The following is a 14517-nucleotide window of genomic DNA, read 5'->3' as shown; positions in this document are numbered from 1 at the left end:
ATCTATTCTATATAGATCTGATTCACTTTTATTACAACTAGTAGTAGTTGCTTTAAAAGCTGTTTAAGCTACAATTTGTCAAACCAAATACCATAGTTGCTTGATATCGTTGTTACGTTGATCAACCATCCTAACGAGGAGCTGTTTTTTGTTGTTGTTGTTGTTTTTTAAACCTGTGTTTACTCTGGTCTTACTACAGATATACTGTAAGTTAAACTATAGATACTGTGCAGGAACAGTAGCAGTTTACAGTACATAAGGGATGGTCTATACTGACTGAAAACATTAGCTTGCTATTGCTACATTTTCATTTTCAATATTTATTTTAGGATTTCTGGAATACATTTCTGGAAAAATAACGCAAAATATTTCATATTACTTATGCAAGATAAATGACAGGTGCTGTTTGCACACTGAATGAAAACTACACCATGAAGATAAAGATAAATATATATTTTGACAGAACTTTGTGGACTTCTCTCTTAAAAAAAAAAAAAAAAAATTGGGTGGTTTTAGTCGCAATGCAACAGAACCCAAAAAAACTTTCAGTGAACAATTCTTAAAATAACCATTCTTTTCTTAGTGTGAAGAATATTTTAATTATCTGAAGAACCTTTTCTTACTGTATAAATAACCTTTTGTGCAACAGAAATGTTCCATGAATGTTAAAGGTTCTTCATGGAACTGTCAATGTCAATTAAGAACCTTTATTTTTAAGATTGTGGTTTTCATTCAGTTTCATTCAGGATTTTGAGCATTTTTTTCTCCATTCACCTGCAGATGCACTGATCTTATTTAAGCTAAAAAAATCTTTCTACATTACCAAACTGAAGCAATAATAACCCCCCATGCTGTACTTTAACAACTAATCAGTTTGTGAGACTCTTTCAGCCTTTTTAGTTCTCATTTGGTTTGACCTGAGACCTGTTGGAAATGTTCCACACCCTCCCTCACCACACCCTTTCCTGTCGATTTTTTCCCCTGTAAATTGGTGCATTTAGGCAGTTTAGCCTGTTTGTTCAGCAATCCATCTTTTTGTTCCCTTGGATTAGGAAAGCTGCCATCGTCCCATCTATCCAGTACTACTGTCTTTCTTTCTCTCTTTAGATCAGGTGTATTTGTTCAGTATGTGTGTGGTAAAGATGACATGTCTGTTTGGAGGTAGAGACTGTGGAGTTTCTTCTCTTTCTGAAGAATCAGTTTTGCAGTGGATGTTGTGAGTCAGCTTGACACCTTGGACAACATGGACAAGGAGCCTCTCATTGTCGTACCGGTCAGTAGAGACTGCAGTTTATGTGGCATGCACATAAATGTTATATTCAGAAAGATTTTATGAATGGATGTGTACTTTGCAAACGTTACAGATGTACTTTCTCATTTAATGGCATGTGATATGACTAATGAACTAAAACATTTATCATATTAAGCTGCATCAGCTTAAATAGATAGTAAGTGGCGGCAGGTAAATTACATTAAAACTCTGTTCAATAAATCTATTATTTGCTTAAATGAAGCCATTCATCTGCTTAAACAAAGGAAATTCTGAGCCCTTAAATGCTAAAGGAAAGTAAAAGCCCTGAATTAGATTCAAACCGTCTGAAAATAAGAAAAAGACATGCCTCTTCACATTCATTTCTTCTTTGACAGTGAAAATGCATAAGGCTGTGATTTGCATTAGGTTGACATGTGTTCTAAAATTTGTGTAAAAGAAAAAGAAAGGAAACCTGCAATGCATACTAATTTCAACAAGAAAATTAGTACTAGGTACTAGGTAAAATTAGATTGCAGTAGGCCTACTAGGTTTGAGGTTTTATTATCAATGCTTGAATGTAGCATTTGCAATACCATGACAACTGTTTAGAACTCTTTCAAAAGAACACTTTCCCCAAAAAATCGACCAACTTTTTCCACATGACTGATGTTCTCCGTTCAACTGATGTTCTCCGATTGTAGTTTCCATGGCAGCCAGTGGTTGCCATGGTCGTCTGTGCAAGCAGTAATCATGGGCTGCTAATGGTGTATTAAAGGAGTGATTTTCTGTTGGGGAAAAGCTCTGGCAGAAAATAGGTCTCAGTGTGAAACAGTTCAGCTGTTACATATATAGCCCAGCTGCATACTTGTTGACATAATGTGTTGGACATAAAAATAAAAATAAAATGCTTGTTGCATAATGTCTTAACTTTGGTTATTTTTTTATTTATTTGGGGGATTTTTGTCTCTATTAGATACAATGTACAGTGAAGTTTCTTGCTCTTTCTTAAAAATGAAAGGTTCTTTATTGGCATATATGGTTTCATAAAGAACCTTTAACATCCATGGAACTTTCTATTGCACAAAAGGTTCTTCATAGTGGAAAAAGAACCTAAAAGTCCTTTAGATTATTAAAATATTCTTCACACTGCAAAAATAAGAAATGGTTCTTTTAAGAATTGTTTTCTGAAAAAACAAAACAAAATGGCATCTCTATGAAAATCCTCTTGTGGACCCTTGTTTTTAAGAGCCATGGCCAGCGATTGATCTTTGATCAGAGTCGAGGGAGGTAACTGGAAGCTGGAGTCTGTTCTGACGTGACGTGAATGTGAATGGATGAACTGATCCAGACCACATTGCAAAGCCTCTCAGTAACACAATACAAACCTTAGCTATTAATGTCCGAGAGAATGTGAAATAGTTGACTGTGAATAGTGAAGTTTGGATGTCAATAACTTCAAACCTCATTGGTTTTTAAGTGTCTTTTCGACATAAGTCATGACGTCAAATCTGTGCCAAAGACCTTATACACGGAAGCGCAATCTTTGATTTTTAATGGGAATTGAGGGGCTGTTTTAATGGGGGCTGTGAGTGACATACATCTCTACAGTGGGTTGTACTGTTATTTAATGTGTTTTTGGATTGTTCTGCTTACGAAACACTGCAAAAACATCTTTCCAAGAAATTTCAGTAGACAAAAAACTCCAGTCAACATAAGCTGTGGAAAATTATAAGTGATCAGCTTGAAAACACCCTCACAGCCTCGCTTTTATACCTGTCAAGGCGCTGCTATGAAAAAGGCCTAGGTGAAAAAAGGTGTGTCATGTTGCCGTGTTTGATTTAAAATGGCTCTGTTCCTCACACAAAGCTGTTGTGTGACTTCAGAGGCAGATCAAGTCATACAGACTACTTAGATCATACTTTTTAAGTGTGTGTGTGTGTGTATGTGTGTGTGTGTGTGTGTGTGTGTGTGTGTGTGTGGTCGATTAACATACACTCGGCTCAGAGACAGACCCCCTGTGGCGCGTTTCTTCAGTCCGTGCCCTTTAGAATTGGTTCTTGTCTGTAGGACATGGCTGCTGGCCTTCCTTTTAATAATGGCACATGTCAAGAGGAAGAGGAGGCTTATATCTTGAAGAACAAAGCATGAAAGATGAGCAGATGTCTGCAGATGTTTCGTGCTCTGGGTTAAAATGAGATCTGACAATACAGTTCAAAGCAGTTCAAAGTGAAATGTCTGTTTTTTTTTAAATGCCTTTGAGCAAGATATCATCTAGTGTCCATTGTATCTCCTCGTGTGTGTGTGTGTGTGTTTGGGTCTATTGAGGTATATTCTGACATTTTACACTGTCACTCATAGACTTCAACTTGTAGTAGGCATGTTTGTTTGAATAATTGCATTAGCTATATATGCATTCCTTATATATGCATTACTATAATATAAGGAAATATATACAATTCATATTGCCTTATGTCTGAATACACAGCTAATTTTAGATCGAGTTACAGTTAGTGTTATATTAGTAGGTATTATTTATATGCTATTATGTTTTTTTATTAATATCAATGAAGATTTGTTTTTAGTTTTAATTTAATTACATTTTTGTAATTTTGTTATGCTTATATATATTAAAGATTTATTTTTGGCATTTTTGCCTTTTATTAGGATAAGACAGTAGGTAGACAGGAAGTGAGGTGAGAGAGAGAGAGAGAGAGAGAGAGAGAGAGAGAGAGAGAGAGAGAGAGAGAGAGAGAGAGAGAGAGAGAGAGAGAGAGAGAGAGAGAGAGAGAGAGAGAGAGAGAGAGAGAGAGAGAGAGAGAGAGAGAGAGAATCAGGAAAGGTCCACGACCCGGGACTCGAACTGAGGTCACCCGAAGCACAACGGCGCACTTGCCCACGAGGCTATCAGCGCCAACAATTTTGTTATGCTAATTAATGCTTTTGTCATTTTCATTAGTTTTTTATTGCTATTTTATTTTCAGTTTGTCATTTTAGTGCTTCAACCCATTTCAGTTCATTCTAATTTTTATTTAGTTTAAGTTTTTCAACTAATATTTACATTTATTTTGGTAACACTTTACAATAAGGTTCATTAATTAACATTTGTTAATGTATTAACTAACTGTTATGGGATGAAAAAGTGACCCAAGAGCAGATTAGCAGTTCACTCAATTTATTGTCCAGAATGCAAAGAAAAAACAAAACACAAATATAATTTGCAGCCGAGCCACCGAGCAAAGGGCAGGGCAGAGGCGAAATCCAAGGGGCAGGCAGGAGAAAAGTCAAAAGTCAGTTCAGCGAGGTAACAATCCCAAGGGAGAGAAGATATGCAGAAACGGAACCCAGTAGGAGTCAAAACTAGAGGGAGAACCACATCCCCAGGGTAGAGCTAAGGCAATAGTCCAAAACAAGAGCAGAAAATCGAAACCAGGTGAGTGAGCCGAAACTGGACTGAATACACGGACTGGTCAAATCAGACAGGGAAAAAACAAGATTAAATAAACAGACAATGCATGTAAACTGGGCAAGACTAGAACAAGACTGTTTTAAGACCGTATTGAAACGGACCATAACCAAGACACACTGCCAGAGAAGCAAAGTAAGGGCGCTTTCACACTAGCACTTTTGGTGCGCACCCGGGTTCGAATGACGTCAGAGTTCGGTTCGTTTGGATGATGTGAACGCTGTTTTCCGAACTCGGGTGCGCACCCGCGAACCGTACTCGAGTCCGCTTAAAAAGGTGGTCTGGGGTACGGTTCATGTGAACTCGGGTACGGTTCGCTGTTGATATGAACGCAATCGTACCAAATCGCGGAAGTGAACCGCTATTGATGACATATAATGTGGTGCGTGCCTGCGTGCGTGTGTTTAACAACTGTAAAAGGGTCTATATACACTTACCTTGACGAAAAGCGGGATTGACGCACTGCAAGCAGAGAGATGATTTCTGCTTGCCTCCACAAAAATTGTCTTCGGCGGACATCCCGCTGTCTTTGGAACGGTTTTAATACTTTTGCGGCAGACAGACGCAAGTGTGTTTCTGTATCTTTTCTTTGAAAACAAAACCAAAGGTTCAAAAAAAGAAGAAGAAATGTGAAGCGAGCAATTCTATCCATTTTGACGCTTTTTCATAGCGGTTACCAAGCAACACGTGTACGCGCCAGCTGCAGTTTGATGACGCAAGCGTACCGCGGTTCGGATACAAATAATATAATGTGAACACAGTCCATCGGGGGCTGGGGGAGGGGGGAAGCAATCGAACTCGGGTTCGGAACAGGCAATCGAACCAAGTGTGAAAGCACCCAAAGAGAGAAGCATAAGTAGTGGAGAAAATCAATGCAAAATGGGAGACAGGTGTGTGTGTGTAAGGAGAACTGATTAGAATGAGGTGCAGCTGTGATGGCAGAGTGAGAGAAACTGACAACCAAGTCACATTCAAACACAACAGAAAGGCTGATGATCAAACCAGAGTCCTGACACTAACATGAACTAACAATGAGCAATACATTTGTTACAGTATTAATACATTTTTGTCAATGTTAGTTAATAAAAATACAGTCATTCATTGTTTGTTCATGTTAGTTTAGTGCAGGGTTCACCAATCTCGGTCCTGGAGAGTTTAGCTCCAACCAGCTCCAACACACCTGTTTGAAAGTTTCTAGTATGCCTAGTGAGACCTTGATTAGCTGGTTCAGGTGTGTTTAATTGGGGTTGAACTCTGCAGGACAGCGGCCCTCCAGGACCGAGATTGGTGAACCCTGGTTTAGTGCATTAACTAATGTTAACAAATACAACTTTTGATTTTAATAACGTATTAGTAGATGTTGAAATTAATATCAACTAAGATTAAAGAGTTAGTTCACCCAAAAATGAAAATTAGCCCATGATTTACTCACCCTGAAGCCATCCTAGGTGTACATGACATTCTTCTTTCAGACGAATACAGTCGGAGTTATATAAAAAAATGTCTTGGCTCTACCAAGCTTTATAATAGGAGTGAATGGCTGAAGAAAATTTGAAGCCCAAAAAAGTGCATCCATCCATGATAAAAAATACTCCACACGGCTCCGGGGGGTTAATAAAGTTCTTCTGAAGCGAAGCCATGGGTTTTTGTAAGAAAAATGCCCATATTTATAACTTTATAATCTAAAATAACTAGCTTCCGACAGACGACCATACGCATACTATGCAAGTCGACTTGCGATTCGTGACCGGTGTTTTGTTTTGCTCTTTCCTCTGAGTTTCCGTGTTCGCCATTACGCTGTGCGTCGGGTCAGGGGTTAGTCTTCCACCGTAAATCGATTCGTACGGCCGTCTGTCGGAAGCTAGTGATTATAGATTATAAAGTTTTAAATATGGGTATTTTCCTTACATAAATGCATGGCTTCACTTCAGAAGGCCTTTATTAACCCCCTGGAGCCATATGGATTACTTTAATAATGGATGCATGCACTTTTTTGGTCTTCAAATTTTCTCCAGCCATTCACTCTCTTTATAAAGCTTGGAAGAGCCAGGACATTTTTTAATATAACAACGATTGTATTCGTCTGAAAGAAGAATGTCATATACACCTAGGATGGCTTCAGGGTAAGTAAATCATGGGCTAATTTTTATTTTGGTCTATCTATCGCTTTAATACTTTCTACTATCCCTTTAATAAATGCTGAAAAAGTATTGTTCATTCTTAGTTCATGTTATAACTAAGGTAGTTAACTAATGTTAACTAATGAACCTAATTGTAAAGTGTTACCTTTATTTTATTTCAGCTTTATTTCAATTGACAAAAAGTAGTTATGAATGTTGTAGTTATGAAATCTGCCAGCAAAACTGTCGGCGATACTAACCTTGACCCTTTGCATCAATGGAATTTCAATTAAAGATACTCCATGACATCCTCTGAACATCTCTCCTTTTCTTCCCAGGTACTGTCACTCGGGGCAGATGTGCTTCCCGAGTACAAGCTTCAAGCTCCACGCATCCACAAGTGGACAATCCTCCACTACAGCCCGTTCAAAGCAGTATGGGACTGGATCATCCTACTCTTGGTGCTCTACACGGCCGTCTTCACGCCCTACTCGGCTGCCTTTCTCCTCAACGAGCAGGAGGACGAGAGGAGGCGCACCTGCGGCTACACCTGCAACCCCCTCAACGTAGTGGACCTGGTGGTGGATGTCATGTTCATTATCGACATCCTCATCAATTTCAGGACCACTTATGTCAATCACAACGACGAGGTTGTCAGCAATCCCGTTCGCATCGCTCAGCATTACTTCAAGGGCTGGTTCCTCATAGACATTGTGGCTGCGGTTCCCTTCGACCTGCTCATTTTCAGATCAGGTTCAGATGAGGTGAGGATTGTGATGTGCTAACTAGGTGGTAAATGAATATATGTATATAATATGGTATATGATATTTCAGATGTACAGCTAGAACAGAACGTACAATTGTTAAGCATTCTACCTTTAGAAGAACCACTCAGACTAAGCAATGAATCATCTAGAATATTGATCGCAGTGTAATAATTTTGATTGTGTTTGGTATGCTGAATGATTTATTCGCATGTAGATTCTGCCATATTGAGGAAGGTCACCTTCACAGAATGATGAAACAGCAGCCATTTTAATAATTCATATGTTCATATGTTAATAATTCATACTTATTGCTTACTTCTTTCAGTAACGGTTTCCAGAAGTATTTCATTTGAAATCTGCCATTTTTGCTCTTGAAAACCAGAGTCTGATTATAGTGATTAATTTTTTTATGTAAGTATGGATTTGCATATAAACACACTGGAAGCATTTGTGCGTTTTTAGATTTATGTTTAAACTCACATTGACTAGATTGTTCTTGAAAATGACGATCTTTTAAGTGCTTAGCAGCTCTCAAAGGGATATTCGTTCATTATTTCCTCACCCCCTTAATAAAAAGGCTACTTAAGCCATATGATTGATTTGAATGAGGAACAGACCAAAATTTAGGTCTCAAATCCTGATATCAGCCCTAGTCAAGAGTTCATGAGAGTAGTAGTAATGTCCAATATGTGAATGAATCATTCTTTTGAGTCGGATCTTTTTTAATGAATCGTTTGATCCAGTTCATAAATCTGGCCTGAATGACTTGTTCAAATCACTGACTGCAAAACACTGCAGTTCACAGTTCAGTGGAGAAAATGTTATTTGTGAAAAATGATTTGTTCCTCACATAAAGTTATCCAATCAATTCAGAAGTCTTTGGTAGTCTTACGGTGCTTTTTGAAAAGTCCTTTCAGGTCCTTTCATTACATGTACAGAAGTGGCTAGGACTTCTTCAGAGATTCCACTTATGTGTGCCATAGAAGAAAGAAGGTCATAAAAACCATTCCGCCACAACCATGCAGACAAATAAAAAATAAGAGTGATTGTTATGAAATGCACACTAATCCTCTCAAACTCCTCCTTCCAGCCTCAAACCACCACTCTGATTGGCCTTCTAAAGACTGCACGGCTGCTGAGATTGGTGCGAGTAGCGAGGAAACTGGACCGTTACTCTGAGTATGGCGCAGCAGTTCTCTTCCTCCTCATGTGCACCTTCGCCCTCATCGCCCACTGGCTGGCATGCATCTGGTACGCCATTGGCAATGTGGAGCGCACCAGCTCTGCCCGTATCGGAGGCATGAAGATCGGCTGGCTGGACAACCTGGCCGACCAGATTGGCAAGCGCTACAATGACAGTGACTCCTTCTCCGGCCCCTCCATCAAGGACAAATATGTAACTGCACTGTACTTCACTTTCAGTAGTTTGACCAGTGTGGGATTCGGAAACGTCTCTCCTAACACCAACCCTGAGAAGATTTTCTCCATTTGTGTCATGCTCATTGGCTGTAAGTGCACTCATTATCTATATTAGACATGAAAACTAAGTCTTCAAATCTTAAACATTATTATACACTACCATTTAAAAGTTTGTGGTCAGTAAGACTTTAAAAAAATTTTTTTTATACTTTTACTCAGCAGAGACACATTAATTTGATTCTTAAAAAAATACAGTGAAGACATTTATAAAGTCACAAAATATTTCTATTTCAAATAAATAGTGTTCTTTTGGACTTTCTATTCATCAAAGAATCCTGAAATAAATGAATAAGGGTTTCCACAAAAATATTAAGCTGCACAACTGTTTTCAACATTAATAATTAGAAATGTTTTTACTGTATTTTGATCAAATAAATGCCTTGTTGAGCATAAGAGATTTCATTCAAAAATTACCCTAAACTTGAAACGGTAGTGTGTATATAATATAAATAAATAAATAAAAATATTGTTTGTACCATTCTCTTTGCTGATGATAGTCTTTGATCTTCTTCCTTTCCAGCCCTGATGTATGCCAGTATCTTTGGCAATGTGTCTGCTATAATTCAGAGGTTGTATTCAGGCACAGCTCGCTACCACACTCAGATGCTACGAGTGAAAGAGTTCATCAGGTTCCATCAGATCCCAGGAGGCCTTCGGCAACGACTAGAGGAATATTTCCAGCACGCCTGGTCCTATACTAATGGCATCGACATGAACGCTGTGAGTTAAACCCACATGCCCTGCAATTCAACCTGCAGCATTACAGTACATACAATCACTTATATACACCCTCCACAGGCTTCCAGGCCCCCCAACTGTATGTTATAAAGCTCCTCCATAGGAAAAAAAGTTTTAATTTTATGCTTTGTACTTGATATGCTACTTTTTAAACTCCTGGTCAGTTTCTGGGGGCGAATTTTATTTATTTTTTAATTGTTTTAATAAAAATGTGAAATTTCTTCAATATTGCTTTTCTCCCAGGTGTTAAAGGGTTTTCCGGAGTGTCTGCAAGCTGACATCTGTCTGCATCTGAACCGCAGTCTGCTGCAGAACTGTAAGGCATTCCGGGGGGCGAGCAAGGGTTGTCTGCGGGCTCTGGCCATGCGTTTTAAGACCACCCATGCCCCACCTGGAGACACTCTGGTGCACAGTGGAGACGTGTTGACCGCACTATATTTCATCTCCCGCGGCTCCATAGAGATCCTCAGAGAGGATGTGGTGGTGGCCATTTTAGGTTGGAATTCTGTCTAATTCTGTCTTTATCTTTTACTTCATTCTTCATTCATTTGAACTCACTTCAGCTTGAAAAATAAAGTTTAATTGCTGCCTTAACAACTTTAGTAAACCACATTTATTGTTTCAGTTTTGCACAGAAAGTTGGTGTAACTGGATCTTATCTGCTTATGTTTACATATTTTGTTTTAAAGAAGTATCTTATGCTCATCAAACGTTTATTTGATCATAAATACAGTAAAACACTACTATTGTGAAATACTATTACAATTATATTGTGTCAGCAGTGTAGGGTCCCAACATACAATACGTTGAGGATCCGCAAGGTTAAGGATCCAAATGCAGTATTTTATTAAAAGGCAATCCAAAGACGTAATCCAATAAAGGTCAAAAGTCAAAGTCAAAACCATAAACATGAAAAACAGAGCGCTCACGAAATTCTGTGGTGACACAAACAAGACTTAGCCAAGAGTGACTTAGGGGCTGTTTACACAACACCGCTTTTAACTAAAAACGGAAGACTTTTTATGCATTTTGGCCGTTCATTTTTTTTTTTTTTTTTTTAAATGAAAGGATACAGATATTAACAGTAAGAAATAAGGGGGGCATACGGACATCATGATTCATCACAAGTAGTTTATAAGAATTACACAAATCAACACAGTATAACATTTTGTCATCATGAGAAATTAAAGGTTCTTTACAATAGACTCAAGGATGATATATGTTTTCAAAGCATTTGTGGCATTTTCTTAAAGGAAGTAAAAAGAGACTTTATATCAGAGGAGAACATTCTGAAATTGGGATTACAGTGAATGGTTCTGGCTTTGTGGAGATGAAATTTACCCAGAAGACAAAGTAATAATACAGTATTATCAAGATAACATCCTTAGAAAGAAAATTGGACAAAAAAAAGATAGATTATGTAATTTGTGTCTATAGGCTTGTGCGTTCGGGAGAAAAATGCATATGTGCGTGTAGTCTTTCTTTAAAAAGTGACATCGCCAACTACTTGTCCGGCATGCATATATACAGCATTTTCACAGATTTGTGTGGCTGGGAATCGTTTTTATAAAGCTGTCATCTGTACAAAGAAAAAACTTTTCCGTTTTTAGCACATCATTGTCGTGTAAATATACCCTGAATGAACCAGGCTTATATAGGGACTGACAATGTGATGAGAAACAGCTGAGAACAATCAGGGATGATGAGACCGGGCAGTGAATTCTGGGAAATGTAGTCCATGAAGTGGTGCCAATGGACTAGTGAGCTGGTGGATGTGACACCTACAGTATTTGGCACCCAATTGTGATTGTTCTTCTTTCTCTATTTCTATTCTCTTCTAATTATTCCAGCCTCCTGCCTCTCGTCCTGTTTTCACTGTAGGTAAGAATGATATTTTTGGGGAGCCCATCAGTCTATACGCCAGGCCAGGGAAATCAAGTGCAGACGTGAGGGCTCTGACGTACTGTGATCTGCACAAGATCCTGAGAGACGACCTGCTGGAAGTGTTGGACATGTACCCCGATTTCTCAGACAACTTCTGGAGCAACCTGGAAATCACATTCAACCTTCGAGATGTAAGCCACTCAAACACACAATACATTGGATGATAGCAAGTCTTTATTCATGTTTCTGTACGTGTTCTGTAATTATGTGAGTTACTGAAGCTTGTGTGTATCAGGCAGACAGAATCATGCATCAAACCCCAAGCGAGGACTCAGACTGTGGGTACCGTCGGCCCAGACACCGGAGGAACCACCTACAGCGAAATCGGCCTGGTAATGGTGCCTATCTAGTCTACGAGGGCCGCAACAATTATTTTGCTGCATTACTATACTATTTTGATCTTTCTCTTCTCTCTTACATCACCCAGATGGGATGGACCGAGATGGAATGGACACGTACCCAGTCCAGTCCTGTTCCCCTGTGGGGAACCATCGGGGGGCGATACCGCTCCCACACTGGGATGAGTTATGCAGCAATGCCAGTGCTGTTTCCCTGTCCAGTGAGGAGGACATGAAGCCCCTGGTGTCCGACCGAAGGGAGATATACTCACCAGGGACAGAGATGCAGGAATACTCCCTTTCTGCAGTCAGCCATCTGCCCTCGGGCAACAGCACAGCTTCTGCCACGGGAGGAACACTGGGAGGGGCACATCCGTACACAGGTAGAAGGATTGGTGCTTCTTGAACATAATATCATGAAAAATATGTGCCTGTGGTGACATTTTTGTAAAAATGTTATTACGTTGCTTCTTGTACATTTTGCGGCAGTTTCAAAGTGAAATTTCCAGTAAGTTTGATTAACGTTCGATTTTCTCCAGAATGGATAAAAGTGACAGTGCCAACATTTTATTAAGCTGGTTCATGCATGTTCATGCACAGTAGTTCGGAAATAAAATGACTGGTGAGTGCCGCTAAAAGGCTGAAGCTCAATTGCGAATGAAAATAATGTACATAACATAAAAAGTTAGGTAGAAGCAATGAGCCTCTATTGAGCCTGTGTTGCACCGAGTTTCGAATCCAGCTTAAATCACGTAGAGCAGGTGGAAATCATCTGATCATGTGATCCTATGAAGCGAATAAAATAAAACAGATTTTACTCTTATTGGGCTACTGATATAACATTATTTTAAACAATTTTCAATAGTACTATTAATTTATGAGAAAAATCTTTTTTGGGAATTTTTATTAAAAACTATGAGGTCAACAAAAAAAGGGAATCGTCAATATGCATGGATACGATCTAGAACATGCAAATACATTTAGAAAAAAAAATCATGCCACCTTTACCTTAGCCAGTGCAGTATGTATGTATTGTACTTGGTAGAAGTATGCAAATTGGTATTTAGCTGCAAATTTGTAACATTTTCTAATCATTTTGGTCTTCTCTGTCTTTAACTTGTCCATTATTCTGTCATTCTTCATCCATACAGCAGCTCCTCTGAATGTGTCGGGGTTATACAGCTATTTGCCCGACCGCAGGGCCAGTCAGTACTCAGAGAGTCAGAGACATTCCTCTGCAGTGCAGGCCTGCTACCACCATCACAGCCCCTGTGTTGAGGACAGACCGAACCAACTGCAAACCCGCCTGGAGCTGCTGCAGTCGCAACTCAACAGGTCCGACATCCAGAGAAAAAACAAGCTTTAAATGCAAAGTCTGCATTTGCCTTCAAACCTCTCTCTCTCTCTCTCTCTCTCTCTCTCTAAAGACTGGAGACCAGGATGACAGCGGATATAAATGTGATCCTGCAGTTGCTGCAGAGGCAGATAGCACCTGTGCCCCCCGCCTACAGCGCAGTTTCCCCAGAACCGCTGGCCCACCCCGCTCACCCCGCCAGCCTGTACACCACAGCAACGCACACCACTATGCCCTCTTTACAGATCACTGACAGTACATCGCCTGGCAAGGTAGGTTGAGAGAGGGAGGGTGTGATATTTACATATGGGTTTGTAAATCACATATTACATAGATTAATCAGTTATCATTAATGAGCAATGAAACAGTATAGCACAGGAGGAAACAGTAAAAGGAGGAAGAAATGAATCGCTCATATAAAAATTGAGGTGCTCCTTAACCCTCTTTTGAAAAAGTTTTTTGATGACCCCCCAAATATGACAATCCTCTTTCAGACTTTGGTAATATAGCGACTGTAGTGAGATAGACTGATCTCTGTTGTTAGCTCTTTAATCATTGTAGTGAGCATGTTGCACGACTGTATTGAACCGAACCTGTTTTCCACATTACACAGAGCCCTGACTTGGACAGCTTCAAAGAGAAGTCTCCAGACTCTTTGTCCAGTGGGATCCACCTAACAGTTGCCTCCAATGACACCATGTCCATGTCCCCAGAGACAGAGCTGGCTGTGCCCACAGGAGAGCCTCATCTACAGCCCCCGGGACTGCTGTGTAGAAGCCTGCGCTTCCCATCGCTCCCGGACAGTCTGGAGAATCCAAGCACACTGGAGGGATCACCAGAAATCCAGAGGCACATGTCTGATCCAGTCTTACCTGGAAGCTAGAGGCCAAAAAACAGACCACTGTCTGTTCTAAGACGCATATATACCACATTTTCATGGTTTTCCTTTTTTTAATATGCTCAATATTGCACTTCTGCAATAAATGCATTCATGTTACTCATTAGTTACAAGGGCGTCCAGTAGAGAACAAGTAGATTTCTCTGAATCTCTGAGGTGTTTTG

The 14517-nt window shown here is 39.6% G+C and overlaps 1 protein-coding gene across 3 annotated transcripts in view; it reads left to right on the top strand.

Annotated features, from left to right (window-relative positions):
• kcnh6a (potassium voltage-gated channel, subfamily H (eag-related), member 6a) overlaps nt 1-14486 on the top strand; it is a 37395-nt gene extending 22909 nt beyond the window's left edge. For 2 of the 3 annotated variants that reach the window (XM_084128777.1, XM_084128779.1), the window contains exons 7-16: nt 7174-7599; nt 8693-9110; nt 9602-9801; nt 10063-10315; nt 11701-11894; nt 11999-12095; nt 12191-12484; nt 13253-13436; nt 13529-13727; nt 14069-14486. In XM_084128777.1, the coding sequence (XP_083984903.1) occupies nt 7174-7599; nt 8693-9110; nt 9602-9801; nt 10063-10315; nt 11701-11894; nt 11999-12095; nt 12191-12484; nt 13253-13436; nt 13529-13727; nt 14069-14338 (2535 nt within the window). In that variant the 3' untranslated portion in view covers nt 14339-14486. The remainder of the gene's footprint in view (nt 1-7173; nt 7600-8692; nt 9111-9601; nt 9802-10062; nt 10316-11700; nt 11895-11998; nt 12096-12190; nt 12485-13252; nt 13437-13528; nt 13728-14068) is intronic. The other variant, XM_084128778.1, reaches the window with a different exon arrangement.
• Nucleotides 14487-14517: the final 31 nt, after the last annotated feature.

This window comes from Abramis brama (assembly GCF_963993115.1).
Source record: "Abramis brama genome assembly, chromosome: 1".
NCBI classification, from domain to species: domain Eukaryota; kingdom Metazoa; phylum Chordata; class Actinopteri; order Cypriniformes; family Leuciscidae; genus Abramis; species Abramis brama.
This window is presented reverse-complemented; position numbering and strand designations above follow the sequence as displayed.